This window comes from Sebastes fasciatus, chromosome 4, assembly GCF_043250625.1.
Source record: "Sebastes fasciatus isolate fSebFas1 chromosome 4, fSebFas1.pri, whole genome shotgun sequence".
Lineage (NCBI taxonomy): Eukaryota > Metazoa > Chordata > Actinopteri > Perciformes > Sebastidae > Sebastes > Sebastes fasciatus.
Window position 1 is genome coordinate 1,590,623 of NC_133798.1, and position 18,728 is coordinate 1,609,350.

General features: G+C 41.6%; 1 protein-coding gene and 2 long non-coding RNA genes across 4 annotated transcripts in view; 2 read left to right on the plus strand and 1 right to left on the minus strand.

Moving 5' to 3' along the window:
- LOC141766937 (uncharacterized) overlaps window positions 1–18,728 on the plus strand; it is a 216,260-nt gene that overhangs the window by 53,636 nt on the left and 143,896 nt on the right. The gene's annotated exons all lie outside the window — the stretch shown is intronic.
- The window catches only part of LOC141766935 (uncharacterized), a 121,069-nt gene that overhangs the window by 49,582 nt on the left and 52,759 nt on the right, over window positions 1–18,728 (minus strand). The window lies entirely within an intron of this gene.
- tango6 (transport and golgi organization 6 homolog (Drosophila)) overlaps window positions 2,636–18,728 on the plus strand; it is a 54,239-nt gene continuing 38,146 nt past the window's right edge. The window contains exons 1-11 of the mRNA XM_074634125.1: window positions 2,636–2,848; window positions 5,453–6,111; window positions 6,224–6,340; window positions 8,013–8,172; window positions 8,453–8,559; window positions 9,572–9,734; window positions 12,849–12,916; window positions 14,685–14,797; window positions 16,216–16,392; window positions 16,621–16,747; window positions 18,437–18,640. Coding sequence (XP_074490226.1) covers window positions 2,797–2,848; window positions 5,453–6,111; window positions 6,224–6,340; window positions 8,013–8,172; window positions 8,453–8,559; window positions 9,572–9,734; window positions 12,849–12,916; window positions 14,685–14,797; window positions 16,216–16,392; window positions 16,621–16,747; window positions 18,437–18,640 — 1,947 coding nt within the window. The 5' untranslated portion in view covers window positions 2,636–2,796. The remainder of the gene's footprint in view (window positions 2,849–5,452; window positions 6,112–6,223; window positions 6,341–8,012; window positions 8,173–8,452; window positions 8,560–9,571; window positions 9,735–12,848; window positions 12,917–14,684; window positions 14,798–16,215; window positions 16,393–16,620; window positions 16,748–18,436; window positions 18,641–18,728) is intronic.

The following is an 18,728-nucleotide window of genomic DNA, read 5'->3' on the forward strand; positions in this document are numbered from 1 at the left end:
GGATGTGTAGTCTTTCTAATTACGTATTTTCAGTCTTATACTTTACTTAGACTTTCTTTACTTGCAAAATGATGTTTTAAATTGACAAACATCATATGTGGGATTCATTGAGCAATTCAAATAGGATCCAAACAACATTTGTCTCTTGTTGCCGTTGACTACCGTACATATTTTTTCCAAAATAAGGTCCCATGGTGGTCCACCGGAAGGGGCGGGACTTCATCTCTCTATATCTCTCCTCAGATGTTTTCAGAATCATCTTGTATTGTACTGTCTAGCTGTAAAATGAGAAAGTTTGTGACCCGGCAGCCATGTTGAGATCTGCTGAGGAAATACCAAGCACCGCCCACCAGCCGGAGCACAGCCAATAGGAACGCTCTCTCTCTCTGAAATGACCTGTGATTGGTCAAAGTCTCCCATCTATATTTTCTAAAGCCTGAAAACAGAGCCATGACGAGGTGCAGAAGTCTAATTTTCTCTCAGAACACTTGAATTACAATATGCTGAAAGGTTATTATGGAATTTTTGCCTACTGATGCCAAAAATATACTGACTACTGAAGCTTTAATGCCGCCAACATGTTTTTACACTCAGATTTTTTCACACATTGAGTATTGTTTTACTAACTGGTCACTACAGGTGTAACAACACTTAAAGGGACTGTTTGTAAGAATCAGAAATTGCTTATTAACAGCGACACCTGTGGCCGTTAAGTCAACGAAAGTCAGCGTCCTGTTGCTCGCTTGTGCTCGCTCTACATAGACATGAACGAGCATCGCTCAAAATAGTGAGGCGACACACGTCAGCTAAAAGCACAATATCACTCTATATTTCAGCTGCTTGGCAGTAATGTTAGCTGACCAGACCAAGGTCTCTCCATGAATCAATGCTGATCCTAGTGTTGGCTTTTCCTGCCTCAGCCTCCCGACCGCGGCCGGAGGGAACGGGGGAGACGCCGGAGTTTTGGTCGGAGACGATAACGTTTCTCTCTGCGGAGCACTTCACAAGACACGGGAAACCTCTGTTGGTCTGGAGGAGCTGCAGCAGTTATTTCTGCACAAACATCCACTGTACATTCACTAGATATTCTCAGAACTAAACTAACTCTTCTGCAGTGTGGAGTGTGGGCACATGCACATGAGCTGGAGCGAGCTGAGTGAAGGCAGGCAGAGGAGCAGAGTACAGCAGAGACTCCGGCCCTGGAGACCAAAGCTACGGTCTCCAACGCGTACTCCGACCGCAGCCAACACTATTTAACAGACGGGCTTCACTAGGTATAACTTTACGGTTTTGGTGCTTCCGTGTAGTTTGTGTTGGAGCCTGAGTCTGAACAGCGTAGCCACACGCAAGCGTGCATGGTAAACCGACCCGGGTGATTTATACATGTAAAAAGTTACCATCAGTCCCTTTAAATTAATATAATTACTTTTCAAGAAAGCAGTGAAAGTGTATTTTGTCATTCTCAAAAAATATAATCTACTGAACTTTGAGAATTGAAAAAAATTCCCAAATGTTTCTTTTATGTATAAGGCTTTGCTTGTGCTTGCCCCACCTCCTTTAAATTATTTCATTAAACAGATGACTGACAGTGGCATTGGCACCTGGGCCACCACTACAGGAGACTGTGAGGTGTCACATATAGGCGCACCACATTTGGTCAAACTGTCAGTAAAGAGAAGTAAATATTGGAATGGCTTACCAACCGCAATAACGGAGTGCCCTACATATTCCACCTTTAAGACCCATCTCAAACAATGGCTTAAGGCAAATCAGAACTGTGATCACTTTTAACGTACCATGTTTCATAATTTATTTTGTCTCTTCTACTTGTTTATATTGTATATTTTTATCTGTATATTGTTACATGCCTGGAGACTAAGGATGGAAATGAAATGAAATCATAATTCTTGCTAACTCCTTCATGTTTGCATCCTGTATTTTGATTTTCATTAACATGCTCTGTGCCTATGATAAACTAATAAATGAACGGAAATGAACAATGCAGTGGTGGTTATTCATTAAATCTCTTTTTCTAATATTTTTTTTAACACTCTGTGCAGTGGTGGAATTATTAATCAAATCATTATTTTATAATAATGTTTGTTTTATCTATTTATGTGCAGTGTTTGTAATTATTAATCAAATCATTATTTTATAATAATGTTTGTTTTATCTATTTATGTGCAGTGTTTGTAATTATTCATCAAATCATTATTTTTGATAATAATGTTTGTTCTACCTATTTATGTGCAGTGTTTGTGAATAATATTGAGAATTTAGTATTTGTGTTTTCCTGCCAGTCTGCTGCTCCACCCTCCAGCTCCAGCAGGTGGCTGTATTAAAGGAACGGTCCAGTAGATGGCGGTAAGTCGCCTAGAACATGGTTTTGCCAACCGCCATTAAAATTCAAAGAAGCTAAATAGCGAGCTAGCTAGCTAACTAGCCAGCCGCTAAATGAGTAGGAATTTAACAACTTAATGTTTTATCCACACTATTGTCACGGCGTAGGAAAGCACATTATTATTGCCTGATGAGTGACAACAGACAACTTTGCTCAGTTTGTGTGACCAGTGTAGCATGAAAGCAGAGCTAGCTAGCTAGCTAGCTCTGCTTTGCTAGCTCTACGTCATATCTACGGGACGATGCGTGGTGACGTATAATTTCAGCGCCTTTTCAGATGCAGCATGTTTTTAGCCGAATAGTACATCCATGATTCAATCCATGGCATGATTAAAACAAGTGCTGTAATCGTATCAAGACTTGACTGTGAAGTTCAGTTGTCTATGTGATGGCGAGATGACTTCAGCTATCCTCTCAGCGATTCACACTTTAACCAAACCTCTTGGCGGTAAGTGGAGAACTTAGTTTGACAGCCCGATAATAATAACAGAGGTAACAGTAACGATACAGTTAACCGATGGTGAAATAAATAGTGTTTAAGTACAGCACGGCATGGAGAGCTCTTTGCACGCATTACGGACCGTATTTGAAGAAGCGTGAATAAATGAGTGTTTCGTAGTCACTATGCCAGTTTGAAGTTGTAAAGTCAGAAGCCTACATGTACACACGTAGGCAAAATTGTTGATACTCTTCCGTTAAAGAAAGAAAAACCCACAATGGTCACTGAAATAACTTGAAACTGACAAAAGTAATAATAAATAAAAATTTACTGAAAATTAACTAATGAAAATCAGACATTGTTTTTGAATTTCGGTTCAACAGAATCATTTTAAAAAACAAACTAATGAAACTGGCCAGGACAAAAATGATGGTACCCCTAGAAAAGATGTAAAATAATGTGACCATAGGGACATGTTAAACTAAGGTGTGTCCTGTAATTAGCATCACAGGTATCTTCAAACTTGTAATCAGTCAGTCTGCCTATTTAAAGGGTGAAAAGTAGTCACTGTGCTGTTTGGTATCATGGTGTGTACCACACTGAACATGGACCACAGAAAGCTAAGGAGAGAGTTGTCTCAGGAGATCAGAAAGAACATTATAGACCTTCATGTTAAAGGTAAAGGCTATAAGACCATCTCCAAGCAGCTTGATGTTCCTGTGACTACAGCTGCACATATTATTCAGAAGTTTAAGGTCCATGGGACTGTAGTCAACCTCCCTGGACGTGGCCGCAAGAGGAAAATTGATGACATATTGAAGAGACGGATAATACGAATGGTAACCAAAGAGCCCAGAACAACTTCCAAAGAGATTAGAGGTGAACTCCAAGGTCAAGGTACATCAGTGTCAGATCGCACCATCCGTCACTGTTTGAGCCAAAGTGGACTTAATGGAAGACAACCGAGGAGGACACCAAATCATAAAAAAGCGAGACTGGAATTTTCCAAAATGCATATTGACAAGCCACAAAGCTTCTGGGAGAATGTCCCTTGGACAGATGAGACAAAACTGGAGCTTTTTGGCAAGTCACATCAGCTCTATGTTCACAGACGCAAAAACGAAGCATACAAAGAAAAGAACACTGTACCTAATGTGAAACATGGAGGAGGCTCGGTTATGTTATGGGGCTGCTTTGCTGCATCTGGCACAGGGTGTCTTGAATCTGCAGGGTGCAATGAAATCTCAAGACTATCAAGGCATTCTGGAGCGAAATGTGCTGCCCAGTGTCAGAAAGCTTGGTCTCAGTCGCAGGTCATGGGTCCTCCAACAGGATAATGACCCAAAACACAGCTAAAAACACCCAAGAATGGCTAAGAACAAAACAGTGGACTATTCTGAAGTGGCCTTCTATGAGCCCTGATCTAAATCCTATTGAACATCTGTGGAAGGAGCTGAAACATGCAGTCTGGAGAAGGCACCCTTCAAACCTGAGACAGCTGGAGCAGTTTGCTCACGAGGAGTGGGCCAAAATACCTGTGGACAGATGCAGAAGTCTCATTGAGAGTTACAGAAATCGCTTGATTGCAGTGATTGCCTCAAAAGGTTGTGCAACAAAATATTAAGTTAAGGGTACCATCATTTTTGTCCAGGCCAGTTTCATTAGTTTGTTTTTTAAAATGATTCTGCTGAATCATAATTCAAAAACAATGTCTGTATTTCAGTGACCATTGTGGGTTTTTCTTTCTTTAACGGAAGGGTACCAACAATTTTGCCTACGTGTGTATTTTGAGTATAACGTTATTTCTATCAGTCATGTGTTAAGACAGAGATTAAAGCCCCCATTGTGCAGCTGTTCAGTCAGTAACATTAAAGTACAATGAGAGGTAGCAACTGTGTGAACTTCAGCTATGAGCTCATTCTTCCAGATTTACAGATCACATTTTTAGATTATAATTTACAGTCTTTAATGCACATTTTTCTGTAATATGTTCATATGTAAATATATTAATCCTACTCGGTGTACACACAGTATATAGACATCTCCACATGTACACACTGTACATAATCATCCAGTCCATGTACATCATCCAATATTTCATTCTTTGCACCGTTTGTATTGTTTACAACTTGCAGAACACTTGACTTGTATATAGATATTTTATTTTACTTTTTTTGTATTCTTTTATTCTGTTATATATATATTCTGTGTCAGTACATGGAGAGAGCTGCATAAAACCAGACTCAAATTCCATGTATGTATATACTTGGCGAAATAAACCTAATTCTGAGCTGACCCGCTGCACATTCGCTAACACATTCATGTTATTTATTTGTCTTTTGTCTGTGACGTTATCCCTGACGGTGCTTGATAATTTGTCAGATGAAGCACAGGAAAACAGGCTACATACAATCAATAATCCTGTACCAGAATTAGTCCTACACAACCAGGGTTGGAAATAAGCACCAGCCAAACAGCCCAAAAAACTATGGTTATCTATTGAGTGGTTGGTAGATTTTGGGATCCACCAGCCACAGAGGCAGGTAGACCAAAAACATTTATTTCCAAATCTGTACACAACCATAATGCAATGTTCTGTGCTATTGTCTGTAGAGTCATCTGTGCATGATGCTCAGTCCTCCCATCAGGAGGCTCTCCTGGCAGCGCTGCGGGCCAACAGGGCCCTTCTCCTGGAGCAGCTTCAGAGTGAGAGCAGCTTTGAGGAGGTGAGGAGGCTGAGGGAGGAGGTGATGACGGCGGCAGACTGGTTCTCCCGTGATACAGAAGACGCCACGTGGGCCTTTGTCCAGGAGTGTCTCCTACTGCTCCTCACCTTAGCACGACACCTTTCTGTTGAACTGGAACTTTTCAAGCAGACCCCCGCTCCATCTGCAGCTAAACAATGCACCCCCGAGATGGCTCCACCTTTACCTCCTGATGTCCTCAGTGTCACCCAGCAGAAGACGCTTGGAGCAGCTCTTCAGTTTGTGGTTTCTCTGGGGCTCTGCCCATACTCAGCCCCTGGAGTGGGTGTGTCACTGGGTCGCAGGTCAGCGTTTGGAGCCATGGTGGAAAAACTTGTACGCGGCGGGACGGTGCCAGCAGCGGAACGCCGCCTTCTTACCACCACGAAGGTCCTATTGCAGTTGGCAGAACTGTCATCACTCGCCACATTGGTGTTCACACGGCATCTGGGGGACGTGATGGCAGCACTGTGCCAGCTTGGCTACCAGCCACACCGGGCAGAGAGAAGTGGCACAGAGGAGGAGAAGGTAGCACATCTGGATATGATGGGATTTGGTCAAAAATTCTTTTGATGCGTGTAGTCAAGAGAAATAAAAACCATCTGTTTTTTTTTCTTACTTGTAAACGTTTTACCTGCAGGGGCTCAGTGCTGAAGAATGTCGAACTTGCAAGAAGGCCCTCAGAGGTCTTCTAGGGAAAGTCTACCAGCCAATCGTTATCAAGGAGCTGCTGATCCTCCAAGGTGGACCCAAGCAGGTGTGCATATCTATAAGCCTTTCCCATTTCCCGGTTTGTATATCCTTGATTCCTTTCCTTGACTCCTCCTCACGTCTTCCACGGGAGATGCGAGCGGAGGAGGCGAGGAAGAGACATGAGGACATAGGAGCTGAGGCAACAGGCATTTAACAAATGAGACGTCGTTACCTCGGAGCCGCCATGTTAAAGCGATGTCAATTAAATATGACATGTGGCACAGCTGCATTGTTTTATTACACCACTGTATTTTATGATCTTTGTCAGATTAGCAGAACAGTGTTTATGACAATTTATAGGCTATATTTACTATTACTAATTCAATTCACAACGTGGCATCATGTGACAAGAATGACTGGACACGCATTACAGCTTTTATATACCGTATTTTATTGTGTGAAGCACTACAGATGTTTGTATGCAAAGTACTATACTATACAAATAAAGATATAAAGACAAATATATATATATATATCTATATATGATATAGATATATATATCTATCTATATAGATATATGATATATATCTCTATATCATATATATCTATATAGATTGGTTGTATCTAGTGAAGCCCGTCTGTTAAACAGTGTTGGCTGCGGTCGGAGTACGCGTTGGAGACCGTAGCTTTGGTCTCCAGGGCTGGAGTCTCTGCTGTACTCTGCCCGTCTGCCTGCCTGCTTGCCTTCACTCACACACCGCGCTCGTTCTCGCTCCACCTCACGTTCATGTGCGCTCACTCCACTCTGCAGAAGACTTCGTAGCTCTACTTGAATATCTAGTGAATGTACAGTGGACGTTTGTGCAGAAATAACTGCTGCAGCTCCTCCAGACCAACAGAGGTTTCCTGTGTCTTATGAAGTGACGGGGCTCCACAGAGAGAAACGTTATCGTCTCCGACCGGGTGCCGGTGTCTCCCTCCGGGTGCGGCCAGAGACGATAACGTTTCTTTTCCTGCTTCAGCCCCGGAGGCTGAAGCAGGAAAAGCCAACACTAGGATCAGCATTGATTCATGGAGAGACCTTCGTCTGGTCAGCTAACATTACTGCCAAGCAGCTGAAATATAGAGTGATATTGTGCTTTTAGCTGACGTGTGTCGCCTCACTGTTTTGAGTGATGCTCATTCATGTCTATTTAGAGCGAGCAAGCGTGAGCCCAATGCTGACTTTCGTTAACTTAACGACCACAGGTGTCGCTGTTAACAAGCGTTTCTGAAAGTTACAAACAGTCCCTTTTAAAGTTTCAAAATCAAAGTACTCATTATGCAGAATGGTCCATGTCAGAATAATACATATTATATTATTGATTATAATTGATGCATTACTGTATACATCACATGAATATTGCAGCTGGTTATGGTGTGGCAAATTGTAAATACTTAACTGCTTGGCAGCTTAATCTACAATAAATACAATTTATTAGTTGATTCAGATTATTAATACAAAACATGAATGTGTAAAGCAGTCAGATAAATGTAGTGCAGTAAAAAGTACATTTCCCTCTGAGATGTAGTGGAGTAGAAGTAGAAAGTAGCAGGAAATGGAAATACCCAAGTAAAGTACAAGTACTTCAAAATTGTACTTAAGTACATGTACTTAGTTCCATCACATCACTGGGTGTTTGTAATGCTCACAGGTCTGTGAGGCCTTGTTTTAAATGTCCTGTTTCTCCTTCCAGTCTGCTGCAGTGGGGAGCTCCCGTGGTTCCAGCGGCAGAGCAGCTCTGGGATCAGCTCCCACCTGGCTGAGGCGTCTGTGTGGTCAGCTGCTGTCTGAGCGCCTGATGCAGCCTAACGGTGTCCAGGCGGTAGTCAGAGCCATCTTGGAGGGAGGAGCAGGTGAGTAAGAGGGAATGGGAAGAAGGAACAGTAGTGAGGAGCACAGTCTGACTGAAGCAAGTAGAGACGTAAATATCCACTCAGATGTGATGCATGTTAACTGTTCAACAGCACTAAGGTAAAACATAAGGGTTTCATTAGTTTCACTGATTCATCTGTCTCCATCACACTGTGTTTGCCTCTAATATACCATCTGCTTAATATCTTGTATTTTATACAGTAGAGTGGAACTACTATTAGATGTACCCATACCTAGTGAAACCCTGTTTCTGTCCTCTAGGGGGCGAGTCAGACTGGAGGAAATGTGACGGCGTGGCCAGGATCCTGGTGACCTGCCCTCAACAGTCTGCCTCAGCAGACGCCTACTACAGACAAGTCTGTCCTCAGGTCAGCTCAACACACACACACACACACACACACACACACACACACACACAAACTTGAATACGCACTAAACCCTGCAGTGTAGACAGTGATGTAGACAGACATAACGCCATATGCACGCTGTATCATGTTTCAGTTTGTTTGGGACCGGAGTCATGGCAGAGAGAAAAAACAGCGCTCAATAGCGTGGCGCTACTAAACCTGAGGGGACGCACCCTATTTCTCCCTGATAAAGCGACACTGTGAACAACAAACCTGTGTTGAAATCAGCAGGAGAGTTAGTAACGTTAGCTGTTAGCAGCCGTTAGCAGCACAGTCCTGACTGGTTAAATAACGGAGCTACTAATGGAGGTGCCATTGAGTTACATTATGGTGTGTTCAAGTGTTAAAAAAAATGAGCATTGGGCAAAGGTAAATTCTAACTTTATCATGATGTATTCAAATGTAATCTCGTAAAATTAAGTTTTTGGTGAGAAAACTTCTCCTTCAAACAGTTGTTAAGCCAAGATTTGTTTTTTATCAAAGCAAATATTTAAATAGAAATACAATCATTTATTTCCTAAACATTTCAATAGTGTTTTTATGCAAATAACCTCTATAGATGGAAATGACAAAGTACAGTACAGCACTGTGTACAGTACCCTCCTACCCCTGAGAAATGGGGCTCCCCCAGAAGCTACGGTGTAAATCAAACACTGCAATTAACATAGAATGTTTTTTATGTAAAATATATAACATAACATTGAATGACTTCAGATCTAAAATGTTATTCCTTCATTTAGCGCAGAGATTTCAAAAGTGGCAGATAAAAAAATCACTTGAAACATTTCAGACCCTGCTCCTAAATCAAACTGCGTGCGTGCGTGCGTGTTTAAAGGATCAATTTGGTTTATTCCAGTTTACAGACACACTATCTGGTTCAACTATGACTTTCTGTAGACCCCTGATGAGTATGAGTTGGACTGCATCAGAATGTGTTTATTTGAGTTGTATATCTGTTGTTGCTGTTGTCTAGATCCTTGACCTCCTGCACTTCAAGGACAAGCTGGCAGCCCAACAGTTCCAGGTTGTGGCCACCAGGGCGGTGCGCTTCATCGTGCAGGAGAAGCCCAGCTTTGCTCAGCAGTACTTGCTCACTCCTCTGCTCACACCTCTCCACCGCTGCACCACTGCTTCCAGTCAGTAACATGACCTAATGACTAATGGTGATAGTGAAAACTAAAAGGAGTTCTGTTTGTTTCCAGAGACTACAGTTGCACAACATCTTCCAGCTTTGGGAAATAATTAGGGCTGTCAATCGATTCAAATATTAAATTGTAAATGAATCATACATTTTTTTATCTGTTCAAAATGAACACTAAAGAGAAAAGTTGTTGTATTCAAGTACAGCCAAAAAGAATCAGTTACTACATTTAAATGAGCTGCAAATATATTTATTAGGGTTGTCAATCGATAATATTTAATCGTAATTAATCGCACTATTGTCCATTGTTAATCATGATTATTGCAAATTAATTAATTAATATTTTCAAAAGTATGAAGTCAATACTTCTCTCTAGAAGTTAGCCAGCGTTCAGACATGAAGACTGAAGCATGCTGCTTCAGATACTCATGAGATAATGGAATTACGGCTGTCAATCAACTAAAATATTGAATCGCATGATTGTCCATAGTTAATCGTGATTAATTGCAAATTAATCATTTTTTTTTATCTGTTCTAAATGAACCTTAAAGGGAGATTTATCAAGTATTTAATCCTTTTATCAACATGGGAGTGGACTAATATGCTGCTTTATGTAAATGTATGTATATATTTATTATTGTAAATCAATGAACAACACAAATCAATCACAGATATTGTCCAGAAACCCTCACAGGTACTGCATTTAGCATAAAACAATATGCTCCAATCATAACATGGTAAACTGCAGCCCAACAGGCAACAACAGCTGTCAGTGTGTCAGTGTATTGACTTGACTATGACTTGCCCCAAACTGCATGTGATTATCATAAAGTGGGCATGTCTGTAAAGGGGAGACTCGTGGGTACCCATAGAACCCATTTACATTCACTGATCTGGAGGTCAGAGGTCAAGGGACCCCTTTGAAAATGACCATGACAGTTTTTCCTCGCCAAAATGTAGCTTGTTTGGAGCGTTATTTAACCTCCTTCATGACCAGCTAGTATGACATGGTTGGTACCGATGGATTCATCAGGTTTTTTAGTTTCATATGATACCAGTATCTTCACTATAGCTTTAAAACTGAGCCGCTACAACCTAAAAATCACAAGTTGCGTTAATGCATTAAAGAAATTAGTGGCGTTAAAACTAATAAGCGTTAACGCGTTATTATCACGTTAATTTTGACAACCCTAGAAATAATATTTTAGTTAAATCTTTAATTTATTTTAATCTACATACATGTACAATTTGGTCGCAGCCTGTTTTTGGTCCAGCATGGTATTAATCAATGCTCGTCTCTCCCTGCCTGCACTTTGATCATCAGTGGCGTTTGAGTCAGAACCTCTTGTTGTCTCTACCTCCCTCGCATATGCGACCATTTTGGTCGCAGTCTGGAGCCCTGAATTGGGGAAATGCTCCTTCTTAGCAGTAGTCCTGCACAGTTTGAGATGCATTTTACTCAAATGAGCAAGCGGCAACCTCTGGTGCTGGGAAATGAAGCCAATGTGGAAGTACCAAAAACTGCAGTCCCTCTAATGGCCACTTGAGGCTCCAAGAGGGAGTCAATCCCCCAGACCTCCATGTTGAGATAAAATAGAACTTTATTAATCCCGAAGGAAATTCTTGTGCAAGGGATTACTCAAAAATACAACAAAATTATAACAAGTTCAAGTGTATAAAATAAAAGTCTATAAAATGAAAAGTACTATTTCTAGCACCAGTGCCTAAAAGAATAACAATTAAGTAAGATACATTTAGTACTCATTTAAAATGACCAACTTTACTGCAGAAATAAACACGTTCACAGCCTGGTAGAAAAAACGCATTGGTCTCCATAGCTAATTTCCCCGTTCATGACTTTATATAAATTATATTAAGGCTTAAAGTTATGCATAATTAAGGCCGTGGCCGCTTTGAGTGACAGGTGGGTACCTAGATGTCAGCTCCACCCCCGAAGATCCACTTCTTTGCCCATTTTTGGATTAGCCGGCTGTGTCGTCACTGCCAAGACGGCGACGGCTGTTGGCAGCTCTTTGAGCTTCATTTGTGCTCCTCAGACACCTATAGGTGACGTCACGGGGACTACGTCCTTATTTCATACAGTCTATGCAATGAGTCACCCAAAAAAATTTTTCACATGTGACCATTTTGTTTAATTCCTTTACAGAAATAAAGGCAATTATTTATTTATATTAGGGCTGTTAACGTTAACTCAAATTAGTTTTAACGCCACTAATTTCTTTGACGCGTTAACGCAACTTGTGATTTTGTTGTGGGCTCAGTTTTAAAGCTAGAGTGAAGATACTGGTATCATCTGAAGTTTGGCTAAATGTTGGCGAGGAAAAAACTGTCATGGCCATTTTCAAAGGGGTCCCTTGACCTCTGACCTCCAGATCAGTGAATGTAAATGGGTTCTATGGGTACCCATGAGTCTCCCCTTTACAGACATGCCCACTTTATGATAATCACATGCAGTTTGGGGCAAGTCATAGTCAAGTCAGCACACTGACACACTGACAGCTGTTGTTGCCTGTTGGGCTGCAGTTTGACATGTTATGATTGGAGCATATTGTTTTATGCTAAATGCAGTACCTGTGAGGGTTTCTGGACAATATCTGTCATTGTTTTGTTCATTGATTTCCATTAATAAATATATACATACATCTGCATAAAGCAGCATATTTGTCCACTCCCATATTGATAAAAGGATTAAATACTTGACCATCCTCCCTTTAAGGTACATTTAGAACAGATACAAAATGTGTGATCAATCCCGATTAACTATGGACAATCATGCGATTAATTGTGATTAAATATTTAAATCAATTGACAGCCCTAATTTATATATTACAAGCAATACATTATTAAGGAAAGTAGAGTCAATCTACTAAATCACATATTTCCACTTGAAAGGCTGTGGAGCTTACATGCTATACATGTATACGGAAGATGTGCAGGTTGTGTTTAGATGACTTTTCTATCAGGAGAGCAGACATTAGTTGTTGTCCTGTTTGTCCTGCTAGCTAGCATCACCTCGTCTCAAACACAGCAGATGGATGATGAGTCAGATACCAGAGCTGAACACTGTGCTGCATATGTGTGTTTTCAGACGAGGGTCATTCCCAAGCTGCTGTGGAGGAGTGGGAGCTGACGCGTTGTGTGAATGATGTGTACAAGGTGAGGACACCCAAAGGCATCCACTAAACACTACCATGCTGCACCTCAGAGTCACAGTAGTGATCATAGCTCATGCCCTTGGTAAGGTGTCATGGACTGTGTAGTCAAAGAGACCTTATACAAAGACAATGTACCCATGATGTCTCAGTTTCCTTGGCAGTACCGTATGCATGATGGAGGACAATATTCATGATGAGGATCCAAAGAAATGATGTGTATAGTGATATTTGCTAAAATATGTAAGAATCCGGTCTATGCTCACTGCACACTAAATAATAAAGCTGTGGCTAAATGATATTAATGATACAAATACAGTAAGTTGATCATAATTCCTTAATGACATGAGTCTGTTAAAGGGGAGTCATTTCATTATTGTCCAGCCTTGAGGGGTTTCGTTAACAAGACGGGTGTCTGCATTAACAAACTCAATCAGAACTAACTAACTAACTCTGAATAATAATGCTTATATAGAGTGCTCCAGGGAACCAGGAAATCAACCAGCCAATGGGATTGTTCCATTGGGTTTTGGAATATTGCAGAAAATAAACTCTGTGGTAAACACACGGTTATGATACTGACATGGTGTTCAGCAAGATAATCTCCACTATTAAACACCACTTTATGATTTTTGAAGCGTGAATACAATCAGCAGAAGTAAAAAGCTAACGTTAGGCTTTAAACCAACTACACCACCACGGTCACATGAGAGAGAGTAAACACAACGAGGCTGTAAAGGAGGACGAGTCGGCGTGATGACGTTTAGTCTCATTTAGTCACTTGTTAGCAACCAACTTTTTAACAATAACTATTTATACAGCACCTTTCAAAACAAGGTTACAAAGTGCTTAACAATAAAAGCACGATAAAAGTAATTAACACCCAGAACTTAAAATCTAATGGAAATCTTTAAGGATTAAGAATTCAAGAGTGGGATATTTATTGATGTATTTTATATCGTAGAACAAAAGGTTAAAATCTCTTCAGCTTGTGTTAACCACAGACCTGATTTCAGACATCTAACTAAAAACCCATTGACTTCCAGACGAGGGAACAGGAAGGGCTAAAATGCTGACTCACTTCTGGGTTTTAGGACTCATTCCTGTAGCTCTATGTTGATGCAGATGTTAGTGGTTATTATAGTATATACACCGATCAGCCATAACATTATGTCAGCACTGGCACCCTGACCGGTCCCCATACGCAACAAACTGCTCCTCACTGTGTGTTCTGACACCTTTCTATCAGAACCAGCATAAACTCCTTCAGCAGTTTGAGCTCCAGTAGCTCTACTATTGGATCAGACAACACGGGCCAGCCTTCGCTCCCCACGTGCATCAATGAGCCTCGGGTCTGACCCTGTCGCCGGTTCACCGGTTCTCCTTCCTTGGACCACTTTTGGTAGGTCCTGACCACTGCAGACCGGGAACATCCCACAAGAGCTGCAGTTCTAGAGATGCTCTGACCCGGTCGTCTAGACAGCGCTATCTGGCCCTCGTCAAAGTCGCTCACATCTTTACGCTGGACCATTTTTAAAAAAAAAAAAAAAAAAGTTCAAAATGTTCACTTGCTGTCTAATATATCCCCCCCACTGTCAGGTGCCATGGTAACCAGATAATCCATGTTATTCACTTCACCTGTCAGTGGTCTGAATGTTATGGCTGATCAGTGTACACTGATGTTCCCTGCTAACACTGTATTTGTCTTACTGTCTCTAATCCTTATCATGCCTCTCACACATTGTCTTTGCTCTTTTATCTCTTGCTGTCAGATCTGGGTGGTTGGAAACAGTCCGTCAGCGTCTCTTCTAAAAGCTCTGGAACAAGTTCTTCCTGTTATCTTCACACTCTTCTGTTTCACCAAGCAGAACGTCTGCCACCTACGGTAATGTCTTCTCTGTGTTATTAGCTGCCTGGAATGTTCACGTACAAGAAGTGGAAATAACCACTACAGTGGCCTTACTGCCACAAAGTGAATGTAGGAGACATTCAAGAAGGACTGTACCATGTTTTAGCCCATTAACTCCAAACCATGGAGATCTGAGCTTATTTTCACCCTTTTGCACACTTTCTAGATTGAACTTCCAACTTCCTGTCATTAGTAATGATTCATTTCAAGTCCAACTGAAATGAATTCATTTGTGTGTGCTACAGCATACATATCTGCTCTGTAAATCACCTGTGCCGTGTCCAGGAATATATGTTTTATAGTTTTTGATTTTGTGATGTGACCTAATTTCGATACAGCCAATCAAATCTTGCATGAAGCAGTAATATCAGCGTTCTTGAGCCACACAGAAACTACACAACACAAGAACCACAGACTGTGGACCACAGCCACATTAGCTTTCCTGCTAAAGTCTCCTTCTCATCTAAAGCCCCGTTTCCACCGCAGGAACTTCACTCCGGAACTAAGAACCTTTTGAAGAACTCATTGCGCTTCGACTGTAGGGACCAGGGTCTAAATTAAGTTCATTTTACGGGGCCTTTTTACCCCCTAAAAGGCCCTGGTCGGGGGGGTAGTACTTTCTGAAAGTACCAGAACTTTTGGGGTGGAGTTTGCAGGGATGACCGTCACTGATTGGTGAACAACTTTTCTTTCTCTCATTCACACCACGACCGCGCTGTCTCCCTCGTTACATTACCGCTCACCCTCTCTCTCACCCTCTCTCTCTTTTCTTTAATGAGTCAGGAAGCCGACAGCAGAGCCTGACTTTACTTTTAATGTTATCAAACACAGAGAAATGTCCTCCCCTCGTCCTAAAATGGTCCTAAACCGATACTAGAGTACTTCCTTGTTTATGAATGAAGCGGTACATGAGTTGAAGCCGTTGAAGCGGTGGCGCTGTGTGTCTGTTTCACCAATCAGTGACGGTCATCCCTGCAAACTCCACCCCAAAAGTTCCGGTACTTTCAGAAAGTACTACCCCCCCCAACCAGGGCCTTTTAGGGGGTAAAAGGGACCATAAAATATCCCCAGAACTTAATTTAGATCTTGGTTCCTGCCCTGGGGTCAAAATACAATGAGTTCTTCAAAAGGTTCTTAGTTCTGGGGTGAAGTTCCTGTGGTGGAAACGGGGCTTAAGTCTCTACCTCTTTAGCCTTTAGCCAAAAGGCTGCCTGGCAGGAAATTACTTAAAAAAATGTGTACTTTAAAAATAAAATATAATACTAATAATAATAAAATAATAAAGAAAATGTAAAATAGTCAGCAGAAATGTAAAGTACACATGAATCACAGTGAATGTGCTCTAAAGTAGGACACTGAAAATGAGCTGTATGTGTGTGCTCTGGGCTCCACAGCGCTCCCTGTCAGGAGATTTTGCTGTGGTACCTGAGGAACACTGAGACGTTTGCAGCGCTGTCAGCACTGAGGCAGCTTTCAGGTCTGCAGGGACGGAGAGAGGAGGTGGTTGCAGACTTCCACTTCACCCCGGGCAGTGATGGAGGAGCCAGACTCAGCTCCAGAGAGAGCTGCAGGTGACAGACACTCAGAAACACACGATGGACAACCCAAAGACATGATGCATAATGCAGAATAGGACAGTTCCTTTAAGTCCTTTATGTCTTGGTGCAAATCAGCCATAAAGTAGAAGAGCCACCCTTTGTTTATCTCGTTCCAGCTTTGCTGCGATGATGGTTGTTAGTATAAGTTGCCTCTCTTCATTTCTCAGTGTCTTCTCTCACGTCTCTCTTTTTGTCTCCCAGTGAAGAGGAAGATGCTCTGTATGAGAAGCTGTCAGGAGAGCAGTGGAGGTTGGAGTGTCTGATGCAGCTACTTGCTGAACTCAAAGAATCTGACCTGCCTGGAGACTTCTTCCTGGACCTGCTGCAGGTTAGGTGAACACACACCTGCAAATAGGGATGGGTACCGAAACCCCGTATTAAATGGGCACCGGTGCTAAATTAGTAAAGACCGGAGTATTGATAAGCTCTGACGTTATCGGTGCTTTTATCTGTACTTTTTAACGTTTTGGTGTAATTTATTATCACACTGCAGCATCTCCTCTGCTCTGTGTCGGGGCTGAGCTTCTCCAACCGCACACACACACACACACACACACACACACACACAGCACATACCGCCGGCCTCTGACCTCACGACAGCCATAGCAGCAGCTGAAAATGATTCTCAAGTCAATGAGGTAAACTTCCTAGTCTTAACGTTACCGGTTAGCTAACGTTGGACTGTTCATGCTGCTCCTCTCCCCATGACAGCAGCATCTTGTCCAGCAGCTCCTCCACCTTTAGGACGTACCAGCAGCAGCAGGGTTCTAGCTAGCACGGGGCCGTCTGCAAAGTCTTGGTTTTTGACCAAATGTTATTTTTTACACATAGAACATATTTAAATTGAACTTGGCTGCATTGTTAACATCCGAATTAAAACAAACATGCAAAGTAAAAAGTAAACAAATTCAAATAATATTTCAAATATATTTTTTTTGGGATAAATTATAAATTTATGAAAAAAATAAACCACTTCATGTTCGATTTATGTTAAAGGTCACTTTGAATGATCAACTAATGATATTGTAGAAAAACAAAGATTTAAAATTTGGGACAGTCCGCATTCATTTGGGAACGGTTCCCGGAGGAAGGTGAAAAGAGTTAGTTTAGAGCCCTGGCGAAGAGGCGGCAGTGGAGACGACTACGACAACTACGCTCCTTACTGTAAGTGCAATAAAACCTTCACGAGAAAAATGCCAATACTTTATCAATACACCTGTTCAACGAGCATAAACGAGATGTTCACATGTAGAAAAGTCATATTTCAATTTGCTCTATCCACAGTCTCTCATCCACCGCTGCTATGTTTACACAAGCACAGCGCGTTAGCTCGGCTCATAGCGAATAGTTACAAACGAGCTAAAAGAAAAGCGGTCTGTGTGTAATCTAACTGTTTAGCTTAGTTTACCACGTATCTTCAAATTCTTGTAAACTTATCTGTTGGCTGAGACAAAGCAGCTCCTCCTCTCCATCAGCAGAGGGAGGAGGACAGAGGACAGGAGGGAGGACTGATGCTGACTGACGTCTTTGTTCTTCATTCTTTCTTAACTTCACTCAGGAATATGATTTATTATGTTGACATTCTAGATTAGTTTCCAGTGAGATATAATTGCAGTTATTGAGTGATTTCCTGTTGTAAACATTACTGTTGCTGCTCTAGAATTTAGTTATATTTAAAATATAAATCAATTTGAATCCTGATCTGAATTTATTTGTTTTTTAAATAATATATTAAAAAACAATTATTTAGTATCCATAAAGAACCGAACCGATAAGGAGTATCAAAAAGAGTAGTAGTATCAATAAACCCTACCGATACCCATCCCTACCTGTAAAACACGACTCAAACAGTGTAAGAAAACTCTCTGCTAGTGGCAGAGAAATTTGTTCACCTCTGTGGTCATGTTGAGGTTGTAGTGTGTACATTGTATTCTATCGTTGTACAACGTTTCAGTTATTTGTTCTCTCTACCTGGTAGAGAAGTAGACAGTCCATCATTTACTTACTTCTCCTGCAGGAGCTGGCCAGCTGGGCAGCGGCAGCAGATGAAGAAGAGGAAGATGAACAGGAGTTGGACGTATCAGCCATGACCCTCCTGGAGGTGGAGCAGCAGCTGCTGGCTCCAGCTGCGAGGCGAGGCCAGAGACTCGCTGTGCTTCAGGTGTTGGCTGTGATGGTTGAGTGTCTGCAATATACCGTGCTGCTGAGAAAAACCTCACAGGTGAGTGGAGAGATATGCACCCAACAGGAGGAGCACAAATGCTAAGTTGCAAAAACCCAGGCTCAAAGTAGACATTAAGTTATCTGCT